This window comes from Lontra canadensis, unplaced genomic scaffold (genome assembly GCF_010015895.1).
Source record: "Lontra canadensis isolate GAN:19392208 unplaced genomic scaffold, GSC_riverotter_1.0 scaffold212, whole genome shotgun sequence".
Lineage (NCBI taxonomy): Eukaryota > Metazoa > Chordata > Mammalia > Carnivora > Mustelidae > Lontra > Lontra canadensis.
Window position 1 is genome coordinate 743,561 of NW_022631206.1, and position 22,940 is coordinate 766,500.

General features: G+C 37.8%; 1 protein-coding gene across 1 annotated transcript in view; it reads left to right on the forward strand.

The window, feature by feature from the left end:
- LOC116861940 (neuronal PAS domain-containing protein 3-like) overlaps positions 1-22,940 on the forward strand; it is a 411,199-nt gene that overhangs the window by 238,892 nt on the left and 149,367 nt on the right. Inside the window, exons 2-3 of the mRNA XM_032848874.1 lie at positions 21,553-21,797; positions 21,909-21,959. Coding sequence (XP_032704765.1) covers positions 21,553-21,797; positions 21,909-21,959 — 296 coding nt within the window. The remainder of the gene's footprint in view (positions 1-21,552; positions 21,798-21,908; positions 21,960-22,940) is intronic.

Below are 22,940 nucleotides of genomic sequence, written 5' to 3' on the forward strand. Positions count from 1 at the left end.
AAATTTTTACTCTTTATTCATTTGAAGTATCTCAGTTTTTCTTAGAATAAACTTTTTTTTTTTTACTATAAAAGCTTGAGATGTAGTATATACTCAAGCAATTGTGTCAAGTAAACAGCACTGTCAAGGATGCTTTCTGAATGCACACTCTAGAAAATCCCAGCTACTAAAGTAGGCAAAGTTGTAGTGCTGATCTTAAAAAGAGCTATGTTCTCACTGTATCAAAAAACAAAGGCCCAGAGGGGCAGCAACAAAGCAAATATCTCCAGTCTTTGAAAAAAATAATTTAGCTTTAAAAATGTGCAGGCTGCATGATGAAGATAAGGATCTTCGTCCCAGAGGATGACACAGCAAGTAGAAGCAGTTACAGCCCAGGCATGTTATAATTCCAGCCCCAAAGTCTTCAATAACAAGATGTTTCTTCTTCTAAGACTTCATTACCACCTCTGCTCTCCTAACCTTTTGCTAGCTACAGCCAAGTTGCTAGAACATCTCTCTGGACATAAATAGGGCTTTCACATTTGTTTTCAGATATTAGCGCTTTAAAATCAGGGACTTCACACAATCTCTTTGTATTCCGGTAAGAAAAATGGTCACCGTGGGCCTTTGCTTCATTTAGCGTTGGGGAGTGGATGCAAGAATCGGAGCTTTCTACTTATTTGGGCATCACCATCTATTTTTTGTTGTTGTTGTTGTTTCATTTCTTTTGATACTACATCTATTTCTTATCTCTTCATTTTGTAGTAATCGAAGAAGCCTTAACCGTTGCAAGATTACATATTTATATCAGGGTTCAGACTGTGAATTCATTCTTTTCTAGGGAAGCAGAAAGATCATGTAAAAATGGTGACCACATGTTGACAGAATGCATGATTTAACAAAACCAAAGGCAATCATTTCAAAGAAAAATGTTTTATTTTCTGCCAGCAGAGTATAATGGAGAGAAATTGGCTGGTATTATTTTAAAAAATTGCCCAAATCACTGTAGTTAGTGTAAAATTGTCTCTGGAACTATTTCCTGTAAGTTAACCAGACATATGATTGTATCCTTTCTATTTTGAATACTGAAGCTCACATTTCAACTGTCTTGTATGGAGCCTATCAGGTATAATAGCTCTTTGTAAAGGTGCTTCTTTCTTTCTCTTAGTCTAGCCCATCTAAGCTTATACCTTCATTCACCTCAAATGCACAATACTAATGGCTTGGGGCTTTCTCAAACTTTGAGCTCAATATCACTCACTAACCAATCAAGACCATAAGCTACTCAAAACGTGCTTTGCCAACCTGCAAAAGTTCAAGTGAAGTTAATGTAACATTGTTTATCATATTAAAAATTCTCTACACATTTCAGCTGAAAGGAGATTTAATTTTTATTTAACATGTGGCTCATAGGGCTTGCTGTTTTTATGTAGTGCTTAAAGTAATTTCAGACATGGCACACTGGGACCTGCCTATGTTGTTTGTAGGTGCAGTAAGTATTATTAACAACAAATCAGATTTATGTGTCAATGAAAGAATAATGCATTCTGATGTGATTCCAATAGTCACATACCTCTGAGCAAGTCAAAAGGCATGAGCTACATGGAGAAATGGTGGTGGTGGTATTGCCACTTTGACCAGGGTTATTTCCATTGGCTTAATAAAGTGTTGGGGGTGGTATGTGGTTGCTTTCAGGTCAGTTGCAGATCATACCGTCTCCTGAAATCTAATCCTGTTTTGGAAGAATTGTGGAGTCAGCCCCGGGAACAGGTTGAAAAACAGTGTAAATATCACTCTTTATAATACTTGTCCGTTTAACTCACCTCACCTTGGAGACAGATAGGAGTATTGCATTTGTGTCTGTGCTATGCTAGAAATGCTGGTGTTCACAAAATATAGATTATTGATTGATTTGGGTTTGGCCTGATGTTAGTAGATAGCAACCAACATGTGTTGTTTGATGGTTTGATCCAGATGGTTGACATTCTGTAGGAATGTTCCAGGGTATTATACTATGCACAGAGGGTAAACTCATATGCTTTACAAAGGTAAATTTTGCCATCATTGGAACCTCTCCCACCCACCAATGGGAAAGGGGTTTAATTTATGTTTAAAACAGAGGTATAACTCTTATATTAACCCCATGCTTCTCTACTTAGTCAGCCGATACTCATTATTACTCATTACTCAAGGGTAACTCTTCTATGATCTGCTTTGTCAGTTCTGGGGAGACCCAGATTTTCTTTTGGGAAAGTGGTGATAAGACTATTTCATTGTTATTAATCAGAAATTTCAGTTAGGACAGTTTTTGTGTACCATCTATGAGTTTAATAACCATGAAATTTCACAGAACACTATATAAGAGTAAGGTTGCATATTTCCTCCTTGGAGGCTCTGTGACTGTATTACATACTAACAGGTGAGAAGTGGGGATGCAGGAGGACACACTACTTTAAAACTGTAGGAAAATGGGCTATAACTTCAGTGCACTTTAGACATCTCCCCGAATAGATCATTAATGTTATGTGACAAACACTTAAGGGAAAATAGGATCTTGAAGGGGAAAGATGTACTGGAGAGCAATCTCTTTGTTTTTCCAGTGACAAAACACAGAGCTAGAGAAATTAAGTGTCTTATCTAAATCATACAGTTAATAGTGACCAAGGTTGGCCCAGAACCCAGGTCTCACTACTTATAGATCAGTTTTTGATTGTGATGTTCTATTTTTCCTTATATTGAACAGCTTCCTTATGTGAACCACCTGTACCTACCCAAGTAACTCTACTTGTTTTCCAGATGACCCATCTTTCAATTGCTTTAGTCTAGAATTGCATGCAAGTCACTGTGATAAATGTACTGGTTCCATCCAGGACCTCCCACGGTTAGCATGATGTAACTGCTGGGATCAACCTGTCTTGGATGGCTCGGTTAGGCTTCTTCTGCCTAGGAATGCAAGTTACTCCAAACACAGAGAGGAGAGGAACTTGACTTCTCATCCAGAACTCCCTCTTTCTTGGGACTAGTAGGATTTCCTTACATAGACATTTCCAAATGACCTTCACCCCACTTAAGGGTCTGTTAAAGTGATGCTTTGAAAGTGCATTGATGGGTGGATCTTCAGAAGATAGAGGCCCCTTAACCACGTTTATGATGCCCATATGAGGACACAATACCTGTTGAGCTCGCATGAAAATGGAACATATTGACATGAAGGAAAGAGAGATTCTTCTCTTTACTCCTGCTTTTTATACGCGAATTGTCCAGGCGTTTATACAAGTATGTTGGTAAAGTACGCTATAAAAGATCTGAAGTTGGTTTTATGTGTAAAGATCTAAATCTACACTTAGCACATAGTAGCATGTAAATGAATATTTACAGAAATCTTGATGAAATCAGTCAAATTTGCTCTCATTTTCTGCTTGCCATCTCTATCACAATTTGTATAGAATTTTGTAAAATCAGGAGTTGTCCTTGTGAGCTTGAAGAGTTTGGGGTTATTTTCTCTATAGGCTTTGGCTTGATGTTTTTACCCCCTCTCTTGTCATCATGGTCCAAATACAGTTATTGATAACCATGCATCATGACTGATTTAAAAAAAAAAGTTTCCAAAAAGGCTTCTAAATGAAAGCTGTAATTTTGTTTTGGATTTCTAGTGACATGAGCAAATCACTTGCTCTTTGCTCTTATGGATTTTATAATGTCATCAGAGTCTATCAATAAAATGATAGCCTACAGTCAAGCATACACCATTCCTTACTGTATCGCATAGGCAAGGGGCGGGGAGGGGGTTGTGCACAAATTGTTCCATGTCTGCCCTAGGATGCACGTCAGCTGACTATGTGTGTATGTGTGTGTTTGCTTCTTCAGTGGAGATCTACTGTACAATCAGTTTTGGAAGCTGTAGATGAAAAGCGGTGCCTGACTTTTACATAGGGATGTCTCTTGCTTCCACCTGCTCTGAGTGAAATTGACTAGAATGTGCCATTCTGATCAATTTCATAAAGCAACAGACTCTACATAAAGAGATGATGGCTGTCCCTTCCACTTGAGCTGTCAGCCTTTACCCCAGAGGGGAAAGGACACTGACAGAGACTAGGAGCATGTAGCCACAAGGAAAGGAAGAGGCCACAGCTGCCCCAATAAGCAAAGCAGATGCACACACTGTGTAAACACACTTAATACAAATAAGGCAAAAAACCCCACAAAACATAAAAACCCATATCCAGAAGCAGAGGAGATTCAGCTGTAGGAAAACAGAGGTTCCAGAACTTTGTAGAATTTCAGAAGGCCTCTCTAGATGGCTGTCATACTCAGTCATTCTGAAATTTATAAGGATTTAGTATCTCATCTTAATTTGTAATTGCCCTGCCAGGTTAAATCCTTTTCTCTGTGATCTTTTATGTGTTCTCTTTGGAGCATTGGCTTTGTCCACTTTTTTATATTTCTGATTACACATAAACACACAGAATTAGCAAAGGGATACAATTATGTGAAGATCTAGGATATCCCCTTAGGAATGGTTCTCTGATTCCTTTTTTTTTTTTTTTTTTAAGATTTTATTTATTTATTTGACAGAGAGAGAGAGAGAGATCACAAGTAGGCAGAGGCAGGCAGAGAGAGGGGGAAGCAAGCTCACTGCTGAGCAGAGAGCCTGATGCGGGGCTCGATCCCAGGACCCTGAGATCATGACCTGAGCCGAAGGCAGAGGCTTAACCCACTGAGCCACCCAGGACACCCCGGTTCTCTGATTCCTTATTGTTGTATGTCTACCTGATTTGTGGGAAGGCTGTATGGTGATTTGATATTCTGAGTAAGACTGTCTATGGTTAACAAAGGAGGCTAGACAGGCTCTTGACTTCTCTTTCTCCTTCTTGACTCAGTTTGGTGGTCTCTACAGCACCCTTTCTAGAGTGTAGAAAGGGCATGAGGTTGTTGTTCAAGATTTAAATAGCTTTGGCAGGGAAGAATTTATTAGTATCCAGGTTTGGAGGGGAGGGGGTAATATCTGTGTTTCTTCCCTCTTTCCCTTCCTTCTTCACTGTAATACCATTCCAACTATTGATTTACTGGGTAAATTTAATTTCAGTAGCACTATTACTGGATGTCTTTGTTTACTAATTTTAATCATGACTTCTAAGGACATTTAGATCATCAGCATAATTATCTTTCAACAAATACTTTTTGAGGACATACATAGCAGGACAGTTTCTTAACCAAAACTTAATAACAACAAAGTCTTATTTAGCATGTCCTTTTAAGAAATCGTTACCATAATTTAATCACTAATTTTTCAGGGACTGCACGCTAATGACTCATTGTAAAAAGGGCTATTTTAATTTTTATTAAAAATTATTTTGCACAGGATGCTATCACGGTGAACTGATTGAACTTTTAGTTGTTATTAAATGCTTGAAACTTACATGCTGTAAATGGACCCATACACACATATACCTTAAATCCTATGGAATAGTCTATCTAATGCTATCTAATTTTTCCAGATTATTTTTTTGGAAATTTATAAAACAGAATAAAGAAAGAGCAGAAATTTGAGCACTTAGGAAAATCACTTTAATAATTAGTTTCTTCCAAATTTAACTTTCCTCATGTCCGTTCATTTTATGCCTCTTTCTGATTTCTTCAGTGTCACCTGACTGCTACATATCTTCATATCCTACACCTTATATACCCAGTAATTACATCTTACTCTCAGGAAAGGTTACTAATGGCATTAAACCACTGTTTGCTAAATGCCACAGGCCAAATGAGGCCCATAGGAGCCTGCAAAGAGTTCCATTTTTTTAAATGAGATGCTTATATTTTTAGAAAATGAAAGATTTTACATTTAAAAAAAAAGCCCTAGTTTTCCAACTACTGCTAAAAAGGAAGCCCTGGCAACTTTGGGTCCATATTCCCATCTACTAGCAATATTTTTTGCTTGTTTATGTTTGTTTTTCCCTGAATAATGAATGCCCCCTGTTGTCTGGGTATGTACTCTCCAGTTTGTCATAGTCCCCACCACTCCCTGTTATCTGTTCAACAATGAAATCCAGTTGCCATTGTCAGGTTTGCATTGCTCTCTTATACTTAGTCCTCCCTATTAATTTGTATAATTTTGTCACGTCCTGCAGGTATTTAAGTTTGTGACCCCTGATGTAAATATACTTGTGCCAGATTCATAATTCATAAGACCAACTAACCAAACAAACAAACAAAAAAAACTACTCTTCTTGGATATGTGAGTTTTCTTAGATAAGATATGACTAAGTCAAATGAGGGAAATTGTATAGAAAGAAACTAACAGACAAAGTGAGGGGAAAGAAACAGAATTTGAAGGATAATCATGGCATATTGAGTAATTGAGCTCGTAATGCTCAAATTTCACCTCTAAGAATTTGGAAAGTGATGAGTAATTGGAGAAGTCATAGCTAGAGGCAGTCACATAGATAACTTAATACCTTAATGACAGTGGTGTGTTTGTGAGTGTGTGGGTCTGTGTGTGCATGCACATGCATGTGTTTGGAAAGTGAGTCATGTCCTCAACCGTGAGAACATGACAAAGTTGCCCCCGCTGCTCTTGGTGGCTCCTTGATCTGTACACGATCTTCCTAACTGTGCTGTTGGGAAACACTGCTGTTTTCAGAAGTGAGACTGAAGACTCAGTGATCTTTTGTTGGCTAATAACTTAGAAGGAGACCTTGAGGGAAAACGCCGTAAGATGAATATCTCAGCCCAAAAAAATGAAATGAAATACAAGGAGAAGATAGATGGGAAATTTACGAACGGGCTCCTGTACAGTGCTGGGAGGTGAGGAAAAGGGGAGCAGAATATCTATTTTGGTCAAAATGGATATTCCATGTGGTCAAAGACTATATGAGGCCTAAAGGTCAGGGAGGGAGTGCTCAACCGTGGGTTACACATTTTCTGTGTTTTCATTTTTGGTGTCTTCTAGATTCAGATACTAGGGTTCTTTATGGAGGCTTTATGTAAGGGGCCAATTGAGGAAAGCTCTGGCTTTCATTGCCCCATTTCTGTTAACGAGGCTCTTCTGTATCAGTTTATAAGCCCCCCCCCCCAGTGCTTTCCTGCATCTGAGAATTTGCTAGCAACAGTTTGGATTCATATTACTATTAAAGTTATGGTAATGATTTGTTCAGAATCAGGAAATTCAGTGCTGACTTTCAATTAATGAGATAGCTGGGTCTTTTTAGTTTCCCGCATACACATAACATGATAGAACCTTTGGTTTTTCCATGAGCAGCCTGCAAACTCATGAAGAAAATGTGCCTAATTACTTTATTCTGATTTTATGTATTTTAAACCTCTCCTACCTCGATATCCTACCTCGATATGTTACTTATCTTTATCATCTCATTATGTAATCTGATTTGGCTCAGAAAAACTGACATGTATTTCCTCCAAGTCATATTTTTAGGGGAGGACTAAACATTTATCAAGTTTTCTCAAAAGAATGTAGGATCCATGGAGGACTTGGTTTCTGATTGAGTGATGGAAGCCTGGAAATAAACAGGCATTTTCTATGTTGTCCCACTTCCTACAGCCTCTTGGTGAGGGATCGTGACCCCTCAAATTATAGGGAACTCCTGGCACATAATAACGTTTGGAATCCTGCATGTCTGTCCTCTAATAACACAGAGCCACCTATCACCAAGGACCAAAACCCATTAGAAGTGTGAGGTACAGCAATCAATGGAAAAACAATGAATGACCCTGGTTATAACGGGTTGGTCAGTGTTACAGAGCTGGATGATCTCAAAATAGCCTTCGGAGCAGCTTCTTACCCTAGACTTGAGTTAGGAACAGAGAATGTGCTTCAGGAAGCCCTTTCCATTATTTTGTATGTTTGTTGTTTCCTGGGTAAGAATCGAAGTTTGCCCTCACTAACCAAGCCAGTCACTACGTGGTAACACAACCACATCTCCAGCCAAGCAGCTGGCATAGTGTATACTGAGTAAAGCACTGCTTTTGGGGTTGGGGTACCCTGGGCTGTGTGGCTAATGGACTCAGTCTTTTGGTTGGAGACAAGTGGGGGATAACTTAGGAGGGAATGAAGACCTCATTCGGCTTTGCCAATTTCAGCTAAGCATTTTCTTATAGACAAATGAACAAGCCAAGCATTTTCTCCAAATATTTAGACCCTTCTCTTATGACAAGTGGTGACAGGCTGACATTTGATAGCACTATCAGGTAAACCTTTATTAAATGAAAAATACCTTTGAGCATCAGGGCACTTCTGGGGTTCAACTTGGACTCCAAAAAATAAGTTATTTTTAAATTTTTAAAAAAAAATTTCGTTAATTATTTTTATTAACTTATAATGTATTATTTGCCCCAGAATAAGTTATTTTTATAAAGTAATTTTTATATAAAAATACATCTTCTTAAAGATACTTCAGAAATTAGAGTTCTCTCCACCTCCTCCATTAGTAATTTCTACCACGTCAAAACAACCAATCTTATTATTTTGGTTTATGGGAATTAATCTAGATTTGGATGTATTTTATCTGATACCCCCCTATATAGATATACAGCAGCCATTGTTTGATCCTACTATACTTGCTGCTTTATAAACTGTCTTTGATTGCTTGCTATATTGTAAAGAAAAATTTTCCAAGCCATCGGAGATTTTGTTTCAACATCCGTGTTCAAGCTCTTGAATACTCCATAATAGGTTTCCAAAGTTTATCAAAAAGACAGTGAATATTCTCTTAGCAATATATTCACATCCTTAGCTTTGTTCAAAAAGAGACAAATTTTTAATCCTTTGGATATGTATTTGCCAAAGTGTTCTCCAGAAATTGTGACAATTTACATCCCTGGAAACCATATGCTGTGCTTTGGGGAATCTTGATGAAAGAGTAAATAAAAATATGTCTTAAGCAATAAGTAGGAGATAGAATATATAGTCTCCTTAAGACCTGTTTTCTCCATTGTAGTGTTTAAAGAAAGGGTGACCCTTTTTACTTAATTATCTCTATTTCACAAAGGAATGCAGGGAGTTACAATATAATGGTGTGTTCATTGATGTCAAGTAAAAGCATGTGCTGTTTGCAGTGTTCACATGACCATAACTTTCATTTTTCATACTTAAAGATCTTCAAACTTGTCAAAGCATGCTTTCTCCTTTCCAAGTTTCTCCTATCACGCTTGAAAGTTTTCAAAAGCTTTCTTCCACTTAGTTGTGCTTTCAAAAGTGTTTGAAATCACACTTAAAGAAAATTAAAGGAAAAAGTGAATTTTCCCTCTAGAAAAGGTCATTTGAATTTGAATTCCAAAGCAATTTAGTGTGGGACTTATAGCAATTAACAGCGGATCTATCTACTTCAAATTGCAATGTTGGTAAGCCTGAAAAACAGGGTTTTGTTGGATATTTCCTTAAGAAATTAATGTTTTCATAATACTTATACGATTTATATAGGTGATTGTAAATTAAGGAAAACTTGGTCAGTGACTTAATTGTCCTATAAATATGATCAGGAAAGGGGATATCGTGAGGACTTTATTCTTATAGAGGCAATACACTGTGGGGCTGGAAGGGCCTTACATGAGTCATCTTCCCAGGGTTCAAATTCCCGCTACAGCCCTCACTGGCTCCAGCCAAGTGACTTTTCCTCTCTGTGCTTTGATCTTCTTATCTGTGAGACGGAGACAGTAATGCTTCTGGGGTGACCAGCTGTCCTGGTTTGCCCATGATTGTCCTGCTTTAGCACCCGAAGTCCAAGATCTGGGGAAAGCCGTTCCCTGAGACAAGAAATCTCCTAGTGTTAGGGGTATCAGGCTGGCTCAGGCAGGTGAAGTGTCCAACTCTTGATTTCAGCTCAGGTCATGATCTCGGGGCCCTGGGGCAGAACCCCACATGGCATCAGGCTCTATGCTCAGTTGGGTGTCTGCTTCTGTCCTTCTCCCTCCCCCTCGGTGTCTTCTTCCCCTCCTCTGACTTTGCACTTGAGCTCTAAAATAAATCTTTTAAAAAACCTAGTTTTGGGGTGAAGGATGTGGCAAGTTTGAGGGGAAGTACAAAACCCATGCAGGGGCCCCCAAAAGAGGGGCTCAAAGCAACCCTGTTTTTCAGCATCCATAGTGTCCAGAGATTGTCTTCCATGGTTACTGTAACCTTTTTCCCCTTTATGGCTGATACTGGCAACCATGAATTAAATGAGATGATATTTAAAATCTTTGGAGTGTGGCCAAAATAGAGAAAGCATTCAAATGTGTCTGCTTTTATTATTACGCTAAGGTTCACGCTGTTCTTTGGGGATACTGAATAATCTCAAAGCAGAAACATCATGCAAACTTTCCTGCTACTGATAACTCTGGAAATAGTACTGCGGCTCCATGGAGTGGTAGCAATTCCAGCAATTGCCCTTCGCGTGGTCAGTAAAATGTCCTGCAGTCACAGGGTGCCCATCGTTCCCTTTCATTCTGCCTTTCAGCAGAGACGCTCTGACCCTTTCAAATATTTAGCAGCAGACTTTCCTCTCAATGTGTGCTCACGACTCCTGTTACTGTTAATGGAAGTTACACATGTGTGCTCACCAGGATGAGAAAGCCTTCATCCCATGTCGGGCAAAGACCCGTGATCCTGAATCTCTTTCTAAACTTCAGACCTGAAGAGAACAGGGCAGGGAATTGCTGCTTTCTCACTATATTAGCTTCTTCAATTTCCTTTTAATTGGAGGCTGCAATCCAGATTCTTGTAACTTCAGGAGGACGAACAATACAAATTAAGATCTGGATGCTTTCCAGGAAGGGCTCGGCTCAAAGAACACTTTTTTTTTTTTCCTTCTTTTAACACAGTTGTGGCTATTCACAAATCGCATGCAGTTGCCTAATGAGTCCATATTTGCTTCTGAGGTTTTGCATTTGCAAACTACGCTGCTGCGAAAGTAAGTGAAGTGTTCACCCACCTTGGGTGTGAGCTGACTGACTGAATGTATAAGACAGATAAATACTAGAATCGTCAAAATCCTAAACCGGTAGCATGGAGCCTTCGCGTACAATATCCTACCCTTGTTTAGGACATTCATTTCTCCCTAAGAATTCTTTTTAATGTATAAGACACAATTTATGTGTAAGAACTAGTAAACTATAGCAGTTTGACAGCCATTCACACTTAATTCTGTGCATTAAACCAACAGCATTCTTTTCCACAAACATCCATTGTTAGGACAATGCTCTCAGACAGAATTTATGAGAAATGGAATTATGTTACCAAGGAGATAGCATTTACTATAATGAAGAGTAGATCCTAGAAAATGGCCCCTTTTACAGCAGCTCAGAGCAGAGCCACAAAAGCAATTGATTGGTCTTGGCATTTAGTCTTATATCAGCTGTGTCATCCATAGCTTCAGGAGTGAGAACACTAATCTAAAGTGACATTTCTGTTCTGGCGGGCTTTTCTGCCCTGATGAAAGCAATTACTTCATTCCTAAATGATAATTTGCAGGAGTTTCAACCACTTTAATTGATAATTTTTTTTTTTTTTGTTCTGAGTTCAATTGTGAAGTGATTAGCTGATTTGGTAAATAGAAATTTAAGGTGTGAAATATACAAGTTGCTCCAAGGTAAAGTGCTCTTTATTGGGTGGAGAGAAATTACTTGATAAAGCCACAGTTTTTCCATTATTATGGAACTGCCAGTTGTACAGCTTAAAGTTCTGGGGGGAAAATGAAGAACAAAACACTTTGATTCATGAGGTTTTTGGCAGACACCAAAGCATACAATGAATAGTTTGGTCTTGCTGTGGTTCATTCAGGGATTATTTGAATCAAGGTGAACATTGGTTGAAAAGGATTGTGCAGACCTCTCAGCGTTCTTTATTACTATTCTAATGACTCATTCTGGAATTAAATCCTCTTATTTAAAGTGTTAAGAATAAAAACTCTCATTGGCTAAAACCAATTAATTTAATTATTAAGTTCAAACATACACAAGGCATTTTCTGAAGATGAGGGAAGGCACTCAGCTGAATGGCTCTAATTACTCTTTTGATCTATTTTCCTACAAGTCAAAAATGGGTCATGATTATTCAATCAGAGTCTATCTTAGTTAAAAAAATTTTAAGGATGCGTCTTCATTTTGATACTTTATGAAATGTTAGCAGTTGCAGATGTTTTGGACACTTTTTTTTTAAAGCCATCGATTTCATGATATTTTCTCACATGGGGAAAAATAATGGTTATTTCACATGTTAAATGAGAAAAATAAAGCAAGAATGAAGGTCAAACTGATTTAGCACATCAAACAGTCTTTGTCAGCCGAGCTTAATATATCCTGAGTTTGTGGAACAAATGAAATTTTGCTGCTATGTTACACTTTGCTTCCAAACAACCATTACAACTGGTTTTATATATTGTGTGAGCATCGGACCATCAAACAGTGCATCTTTTTACTGACGTGTTGCTGCCGTGATGATCTACAGCAGCAATCTGCCATTTATATAAGGGCAAAATGTGCATCTATATTTAGTTGTGAAATTGGCCTATTATACTCTTGATGTTTACAGAGGCTAACATAAATTAATGATGACAGCTATGAGCAGTGCATTAGTTAAGCAGCAGAGTTCTTACCTTGAACTTGAAGGTTCCAGTTTTAACTTCCAGCATGTACTCTACTCTTTCCTTCACACATTAAAGGAGGGTTTCAGAAATTATTACCTTTTCTTGGAGAGCACTAAAAGACTCCAATTTGTGAGCTATGTAGTGTATAATCCTACTAGATCATAGCTGTTTATGCATTTCTCAATTATATTGCCTTGTGAGAAAGCCGATATTTACAGTCACGAGGCAAAAATACTCTTGAAAGATTTTTTTTTTCTTTGCAGTAGGTTGATTTGATTGACTTTGAGCTCTATGTGATGCCAATGTGTATTGGGCCGTTTTATTGAAAGTAATGAAAGAAGGGCAAGCAGTGCTTATAGAATCTTTACTTTTTCCCTGGGAATCCTCATTCTGCTCATGTCAGGGCAGGAGTTAGGTACTGGAGTAACTATAGATTTCACCTTTAACTATGACCAGAGATCTGACAAGTATGCAGGTGTTCAAAGGTTCATGAGTTAAAATGCTGAAACCTTTGATGAATTTTTGATGGCTGCATTTTTAATGCAGGTCGACCTTCTTCCTTTGAGGCTGTATGCCAGATTAATTGATAAATAGAAGTCTGTAGTGTTGGGTTCTCCTAAGCAAAACAAGTAGGAAAATCCATAAAAACCTGCCTTTCTGCCTCCTCAGAAGTACTTTAAAAAGGCAAAATTTAAAGCGGTTCTGACTCTACCTTTTCTTTCTCCTCCAGTTAGAGGACCCAAATCTGCTGTGATCTTTTACAGAGATGGGTTATTGTATTCTAAAAGTTTACATGAAGGTGTTCAAACTGAGGCTGAGAGAGAGGATGTTCACATAGACATAGTGTGACTCTAATGATGTCCTTATCAAGAGCTAGTTCACATGATTATAAGTTATATGAGAAGAGCTGGTAAACGTCTAACTATGAAGAAGTCATCGGAGGAGAAGAAACATTGAAGTTGGCTTACTTTTGTTGTTCCTCTGTGACAATTATGTTGCTCTTTGTTATCCTCTGTAGATCTCCAGCTATATTGTTTCCATAATCATCATAACTATTTCTGCTAAGTAGGAGATCAAAGTAATCAATTTTGCAAAGCTAAATTTGATAAGCCACAAAGGATAACTTACCTCTTTTAATTTAATGAGTCATCAAGTGCGAAGTTATCTGTTTTTTGCCACCATGGGCAAGTGGCCTAATAAATAATTGACATCTTTATCCAGTTCCGTGGCAGCTTCAGAGAGATCGCAAATACTGAGTCAATTTCATAATATTGGCTTTGTGATAGTGACAGTGCCTGTTCTTTAACTTTTTACTTTTTTTTTTTTTCACCCTGTTGTTATCTTTTGCTTGTTTCTGTCTCAAATAGAATTTCGTTGTTTGGCCTTGCCCCCCACCCCACTTTCATCAAAGCTAAAGCCCCAAGTGCTGCCATCGCCCATTTCCCAGGCAGTGTGGGTGAGCTCTCCATGGTCCTGGATTTGGGGTTTTGTCTGACATCAAGGAGAATTTCTATTTTTGTGAGGTTTTGAAAGATCACCTTTCTGCCAGGAGTACTCATAAGATGATTCGGCCAAATAATATTCATTGCAATTATGAAGTTTTTTTTACAGAAGTTTTCACAGTTCTCCTGAGTAGTTCATTCCCTTAACAAGTGTTCAGATGTTCATATATACACACACACACACACACACACACACACACACACATACATACACACAGTTGCTTGCCTTGTAATTGAATGAAATTTTTTTCTACTTTAGTGAAATAAAAAATGGTCACTTATTACTCCTAGTAAGAAAATCATTGATTTATGAATCTTGAATCATTTGTTAATGGAATATGTTTTATTTGAAAACTCATTAAATATATCTGTAGTATACAACAGACTCTAGGCGTAAGGAAGACTCTAATGAAAAATCAGTATCTTTGCAGTAAAGTTTATTTTGCTTTAAGTATGCAATGTGATCTGACAGAAACAGTGACTAGAAATCATACTGGTGAGAACAGTGTGTATTTCTTAAATGAGTATTGTGGACTTCAAACCATAGAACAATCAGTGTGAAATTAGTTTAGGTTTTCATTTAATATATGTTATATAGCATTACTCTATGTCAGGAATCATTGAAATATTTTATAAGAATAAACGCATTTAATTTCAACAAGAACCTTTTTTTAAAAGGTTTTATTTATTTATTTGACAGAGAGATAGTGAGAGCAGGAACACAAGCAGGGGGAGCAGGAGAGGGAGGAGTGGCTTCCTGCTGAGCAGGAGCCTGATGTGGGGCTCTATCCCAGGACCCTGGGATCATAACCTGAGCTGAAGGCAGATGTTTAATGATTGAGCCACTCAGACGCCCAACAACCTTTTGTATTATTTGTGTGTGTGTGTGTGTGTGTGTGTGTGTGTGTTATGTTAGTCACCATACAATACACCATTAGTTTTTGCTGTAATGTTCCAAGATTCTTTGTTTACATATAACACCCAGTGCCCCATGCAATACGTGCCCTCCTTAATACCCATCACCAGGCTCACCCATCCTTCCACTCCCCTTCCCTTTAAAACCTTCAGTTTGTTTCTTGGAGTCCACAATCTGTCATGATTCATCTCCCCCTCTGATTTCCTCCCATTCACTTTTCCTTTCCTTCTCCCCATGTCCTCCATGTTATTCCTTATGTTCCACAAGTAAGTGAAACCATATGATAATTGACTTTCTCTGCTTGACTTATTTCACTTAGCATAATCTCCCCAGTCCCATCCATGTTGATACAAAAGCTGGGTATTCATCCTTTCTGATGGTTGAGTAATATTCCATTGTGCATATGGACCACATCTTTATCCATTCATCAGTTGAAGGGCATCTCGGCTCTTTCCACAGTTTGGCTATTGTGGTCACTGCTGCTATGAACATTAGGGCACATATGGCCCTTCTTTTCACTACATCTGTATCTTTGGAGTAAATACCTAATAGTGCAATTGCCAGGTCATAGGGTAGCTCTATTTTTAATTTATTGAAGAATCTATACTGTTTTCCAAGGGGCTATACCAAGTTGAATTCCCACCAACAGTATAAGAAGGCTCTCCTTTCTCCACATCCTCTCCAATATTTGTTGTTTTCTATCTCAACAAGAACCTTTTGATACAGATAGTATTATCCCATTTCACAGATGAAAGACACTGAGGCAGAAAGTTAAATAAATTGCTCAAGTCTATATAATCAGTTAAGTTCTAGAACCAGGATTCAGATACAGATGTGTCTCCACAACCCATAGCATTTAACCTCTACCCTCTGCTAATGTGGAAGACATGTGAGAGAGGCATCAAAGAGAACTTAAGTGATAATCATGATTTGAGAGAACAGGAAAGGATTTTAATAAATAGGCAGTCTGAAGGTTGTCACCAAGTTAAATTTGGGTCTTTGATTTTATTCCCCTTGGTTAGACATCTACATGTCACTACATGGGAAATTAAATTTACCAAAATGAAGATCATAATTGGCAATGGAGAAGGGAGTTTGAGAGTATGAATGAAGGAAGCATATTATAGATGCTGTACCTAGACTCGGGGGGAAAAAAGATGGTATAAAAAAAGATTGGTCAAATAAAATTTCCAAGAATTATGGAGAAAAAGGGTGGTAATCAGATATGGCATTAGGATTCAGACAATTGGGCTTTTTCCTCCCAAAGAAGTTTTATAATTATTATAATTGTAGTTATTACTTAGATACTGTTTACCATATGACAGGCATTTTTCACTTTACATGTCTTAGCTCAATTACTCACGAGTACTATGAAGTAGGAATATAATCATGTCCATTTTCCAGATGAGGAAATCGAGGCTGAAAGAGGTTGAGAGACCTAGATAAGGTTGCCAAGATAGTATGATGGTATGAATACCCACAGTCTGGCTGCAGAGCCCACGCTACTAACCCCTGTGGCTTCCAAGAAGTTTAAGGATGGATTGACTATTTTCAACATTCCTAAATGTTTTTAACTTCTTAAAATTTTTCTTTGTTGTAAAACTCTAAAGTGGAGTCTACTGCATTTAGAGTTTACAAACTATCTTAATTTTTAAAATCTAGAATTGTTTTAGAAGTTTCATATTTACCATATACTACATGGAAATTATCATATGAGTCATTGTATTGGTCCCAGGAGAGTTGTTTACCATCCTCATGTTGTAAAATGATAAAATTGAGGATGAAATTTGTTATGCCTGTGGCATGCCTATGAATGACCAGCATGGATCTTATAATTCCTTCATCAGGACTCTTTCCACAAAACACGTAACTTGCCAAGGAAGTTAAAATATATGACAGGATTAAAAGAATTACATTCAGGGACATCTGCGTGGCTCATTTCGTTAAGTGTCTGCCCAGGTCATGATCCCAGGGTCCTGAAATCGAGTCCCTCATTGGACTATTGCTCAGCAGGGAGCCTGCTTCTCTCTCTGCCTGCTGCTACCCCTGCTTGTGTTCTCTCTTTCTAACAAATAAATGAATAAAAATCTTAAAAGAAAAAAAAATTGAAATCATTTCAATTAATAAAAAAAATTACTTTCAATAAGGGTTGACTCCTAAATCTTCATTACTAGTAATTTTTTTGATTACTTATTGTCTATGCTTAAAGGTATAACTTCAGAAACATGTAAAAATTTGTTGCCAGGTGTTAAGCAGAAACATACATTAATGTTATTTTAACCAGGGATGGTTGTTAAGGAGAGTTAATTACGGTGACATTAATGATGAAGTGTCGGAGAACCAACTTTTTAAGTTTTATGAGAGGAAATTCTAGATATTAGATCATTAACCTTTTGTTTGTGAAGAAGCCCTTTGGAGATTCTGAAAATTGTTTACTATCTTCCCCAAAACATATACATAATTTTACATATGACTTCTAGATTTATTTCTAAATAGATAAATTGAAAATACATGTGTGTGTGTCTTTTGAGATTGTTGACTTTGTTGTTTTGTTGGTTGTGGTAACTACTGATGAGGATGAAAATACTGTCATCAGACATTTGAAATTTTGATCTACCGAGGAGTAAGGAAGAGTCTCTTTTTTGTAGTTATCCAAAGACTAGGTGGACGAACATCAGAGCAGTGGAGAGTTTGGACCCCGGGAGTAACTTATTGTTGATCTGAGAGTTAATCACTTTTTATGTGGCAGAGAGCAACACCATAACATTTTTTAAAAATACTTTTATTTATTTTAGAGAGAGAGAGAGTGCGTGTGTGCAAATGAGGGAAGGGACAGAGGGAGAATCCCAAGCAGACTCCGTGAGGAGCAGGAGTGGGTCCCAGGGTTCCCTCTCAAAAGTCTGATGAGATCATGATCTGAGCCAAAACCAAGAGTAAGACATTTAACCAGCTGAGCTACCCAAGCACCCCAGCACTTATCATTTTATTCATGTACAACCATTCCATTCTTTCTTTGGTATTCTCCAAATACAGTGATAATTTTTGGTTTAGGACAGAATGGACAAATACACCATTTATTTTAAGTTTTAATGTAGTCCTTAATTGAATTTGAGTATTAATTACAACTGGGTTCTACTCCGCAAAAACAGGTTTAAGCTTAATCCACAATCTGTGGCATTGCCTTAAGGTCTTTAGCTTAATCTCTTCTATTAGTCTTTCTATAACCTTTATAATTTTTTGACTGTATTTTATTGCTATTGTCCTCAAAACCAATTACTACTTATTTTAGACACAGCACTGTTATTCTGAAACTCTTCTGAGCTGTGGTGTCTGTATAATGTTGTGATGGTGGAGTCATGGAAACCGTCATTAATAAGATAACGGGCAAGACAATTACTCCAGTCGGGTAACACAGAGTTTTAGAGTATTTAAAAAAAAAAAAAAATTGGGGGGTGGAGAGGAAAGAAGCAACAAGAAGGTAGGTCAGGAACACTTGAAGTAAGTCCTGCCCAGCGATTTGCTTGTTTGTTGGTTCGTTTATTTATTTTTAAAGTTTATTTGAGAGAGAGAAAACACAAGAGTGGGGTGAGGGGCAGAGAGAGAAGCAGACTCCCCACTGAGCAGGGAGCCCGATGTGGGGATCGATCCCAGGACTCCAAGATCATGGCTGGAACCAAAAGCAGACACTTAATCCACTGAGCCACCCAGGCGCCCCATACTTGGAGGTACTCTAGATAAATCAAGTGTCAGAGTTAGGTTAGGCAAGAGTTTGGTTAGGCAAGGTATGCAGAGGAATTAGTGTCCATGTTATTGCCTTCCTGGAGTGGAAATAGGAAGCCATTTCTCCTCTGCCTACCCTTTGGAGCCCATTGAATTGCTCTGTGTGATCTTGGGCTTTGCTTACCTCCTTCCCTATAGACTTAGTTTTGTTTTTTGGTTTTTTTTTCCTTAAAATATGGATAAGCCTATGCATTAATATAAATTTCAGAATAATGGCCTAATCTTCTACTTGCTTCATTTGAACAGAGAAATTCCTAGTATGAATGTTGGTAATATTAATTAGATGACAAATGAACCCATTTGAGATTCTTTGGGCTGCATGTATCAAGGGAAGGTTACATGTAATATCCATGTAAAACTACCTTCAAAATTGTCCTCCCAAATTCTTACCTGACTGTAAAATTCATCCCTGCTCATTTATTGACCAAATGACATGTTTGATTAGGCTTGTATTATTTTTTAAAACTTTAATTAGTTAAAATAAAATTAAAACATAACATAAAATTGGAAATGCCATATGAAAATTCAGATTTTGTTCTCTAGAAAGAGCAACACTGGAAATCTGGCAATAGTAGGTATGCTTTCCTCTAGAACAGCAGTCAGCTGGAACTGTGCATGCTGTCCCTTTGCCTGTCCTTCAGGTCCCCACAGTGGCCATCAGGCATCTTCACTCATTGACATTCCCTGCCTTAACCTGGGGAGCCCTTGAGTTTATTACCTCTTCTCTAGAGCTCCATCATAGTCACTTACTGAACAGCAACAACAACGAAAATTGTACATTTAGCCTACCTTTTGCAGTACTGTTTGATTACAGGAACACAAAGAGAGCAAAGCACTGAACTTGAACCACCGCACTCTACAAGGGGTAGAGAAAACATGTCAAAGGCCATAGTTCTTTCAGCACAGCTGACCTAAATGGTGTTAGATAGATTGCCTTTACTATATAAAGGGAGGGTATGAATGGTTCTTTTATCCTAAGATGATAACTTTAGATCTTGGTTATACTCAAAGTTTGTCAGATTTTAAGGCATCTTTCACTTTATTTACATAATTTTCAACAAGTCAGGATTGACTATTTATAAAATTGCATGAAGGTCAGCCAGGATTTGGGGAAATTAATGGCATTACCATGCTTCTTCCATGTAAATCAGTGATGTTTCTGCCTGAGGTTAACACTTGAGACATCAATTGACATGATGCACATGAGAGAGAGGGAGAGACAGAAAGAGCACGAGAGTACAAGTGGGGGGCAGGGGGTGGGCACAGGCAGAGGGAGAAACAGGCTCCTTGCTGAGCAGGGAGCGTGATGTGGGAATCAATCCAGGACCCTGGGATTATGACCTGAGCTGAAGGGGAGACACTTAACTGACTGAGCCACCCAGGTGTCTCTAGAATATTTTATTAATAGAGTGAAACTGGTGGGATATTGGCTTTGCAAACATTTGACCGGAGTGTGATGGCATTACTTAAATTATGTGGATACTCAATAAGATATTCTAAGTATCTGCAATAAATACAGTGTTTCTACCATGAAAAACATCAGGTGTGCTATAATGTAATATGAAGTGTTATTGTCCATATTATACTAACTGAAATTGGAATCATATTGCTGAACTCATTTTGATCTATTGCTCTGGTCTTGCTTCCTTGCTTGTTTCTCTCTTTCTTGTTATTTTATAATGGGAAACCAGAAAGCTAGATTCAAAGATTTTAAAATGCCTTCAGAGTTCCTTGCAATGATACTTACAAATGATTTTAATAGCACCTTGATACTGTAAATATTGGCCAATTACTTATCATCAGGGTCTGATTTGGGTTTTATTTCTTGTCAGGCATAAAACAGAACAATTCAGAATAGGTGGAATTCTGTCAGATGCTCAAACACAACTTCAGGTGTGCCAGATTCTGCCCTCAGCAATGTGAACAAACTTCAAACAGAAATGCACATGAATAGTTAAAGGAAAATGCTGGATCCCACCTGTTGCATCTTCTGTGAAGTAATAGTGTCTATAACGTTGATAAATTTTAATAACCCACACAAGGCTTTATCTTTTGACATCAAATTTATATTATCTTAAAGTTTGACTTTTCTGGGCAATGTATTTTATTCTCAAGTATCTTAGGGAATCTATCCATCTACTAATGTATATTCATTAGTAAAGAACTAAAGTTTTCTCTTAACAGCCAATTACCAGCGCATTTATAAAGCTGCATTGAAATCTTCATTTTCAGTGGGATGTTTTCTTTATCTGACTAAAGGTCGTGATCCTTATTGAGGACTGGAAGCACATGAACACAATTCACAGAATCAACAACTAAAATGTGATGTTTACCCTTTGTTCCCCAAGATTATAATTGAAATACATTTTTAAAAATGGGTGCTTCTGATAGCTTAAGATTCCATAGTGATAACAGCTAAATGAACAAAATCAGTATCCTGAGACTAGGTATATGAATACTAGCCTCATCTTTCCAGTTGCTTATAGCTGGTAACATCAAACTTCACCTGTAACTCTTAGGTCTTAGAAGCACAGAATATGTCTCAATGCATGACCAAATAGAGGGAAAAAACCTAATTTTATTCATTGCACGTAAGTCTATGGTATCTAAGGTCAGAGGTAGAATTTGTGGTTTTAGGGGACATGGTCTAGAATTTATTTTACTGTGGTCCTAGAGTTTGGAAGAAGATTTTGGCAGATTTTTGCAGAGGGAAGAAAGGAAATAAAAAGGAAACAGTTCCTATCTGATGTCAGAAGAACATGTTCTAAAGAACACTTTTTCACTCCTTTGATTGCAGTTTACAAGCATTGAGAAAGGAGAAATCCCGAGATGCCGCTCGGTCCCGCCGGGGAAAAGAAAATTTTGAGTTCTATGAATTGGCCAAGTTGTTGCCTCTTCCTGCAGCCATCACTAGCCAGCTCGACAAGGCATCCATCATTCGACTTACAATTAGCTATCTGAAAATGAGGGACTTTGCTAACCAAGGGGACCCTCCATGGAACTTGCGAATGGAAGGCCCTCCACCTAACACATCAGTCAAAGGTAAGCTTTAAGCCCCTGTTTATTCTGGAATATGGTGGTCTGTAGGTGTCTCTAAGACGAAATGTTTACCATCGTCCTTTCTTCTTTTCCTGCATATCAAATCCTTTAAAGGGATACAAATGTGGAAATCTGAACTCTGCATGAGAAAGACACCATGTGAAGGTGAAATAAACCTCTTCTATTTCTTTTTTATTTTCCAAAAGTCTGTCAGCCTAAAATATTCTGTCACTTTATGTAAGGTTTCAGAGAAATGAGAATGAGATGACTTACATTAAAGTGCTTCTTGGGTTTAATTTGTGTTATGCTAATACATGCAAATTATTGTTGATGGGTGGAGTGGAGTATGAGAATATTTGTTAGAGGGTGGAACTAATATTTCCTGTATGTAGTAACCAAAGAGAGGAAGAGAGCAGACTCCAATTGTAGTGGGTATTTTGAGTAATGATTTTATTGGCTGATAAACAATTCACGTATTAATGTTTCAAGTCTCCATACATATTGCCCAAAAACTGCTTAAATATAAACATTTATTTGTCCTCCAAATCCTTGGTGCAGTCATTGTTAAAATTCTATTAGTTAAAGGCTTTTAGGCCTTCTTCACTCTGATACATAAGAGAGGTATTTTCTTTTGTTAGTGAAACTTCTAATAATTTATAGCATGTTTAGCATATGAATATTCATGCACGTGTTTATTGATGTGTATGTGGCATTGACCATTGATTTTCCTACCTTTAAGGGTGTGTTATTCGGGGCATTAGACTTAAGGGACTTGCTCATTTCTTGTGCATCTAGACTCTTGGTGGGCACAAAGCTGGACATTTGGCAAAATTGTAGGCAACTCTGGGGAAAGGATTTAGGTGCTTTAGTTAAGTGGTTACACCTTGACAACAACCATTGAAGTCCTGTACTCCTGGCTATTGGAGAAAGGGCTTTGGGTGGGGAGCTGTAAACTCTTACAGGATTCAAATTAAAATGAAGGATCAAAAGCAGCGACTATTTACAATTGAAGGCTAAGGGGTGTCATCACATATATACGCACGTGTGAATCTGTTCATATCTCTACATGGGTACTTACAAACTGTGTTCCATAGGCTTAGGAGAGAAGCAAAATTAGAATTTAAATTGTGACATGTTGTTTTCCTC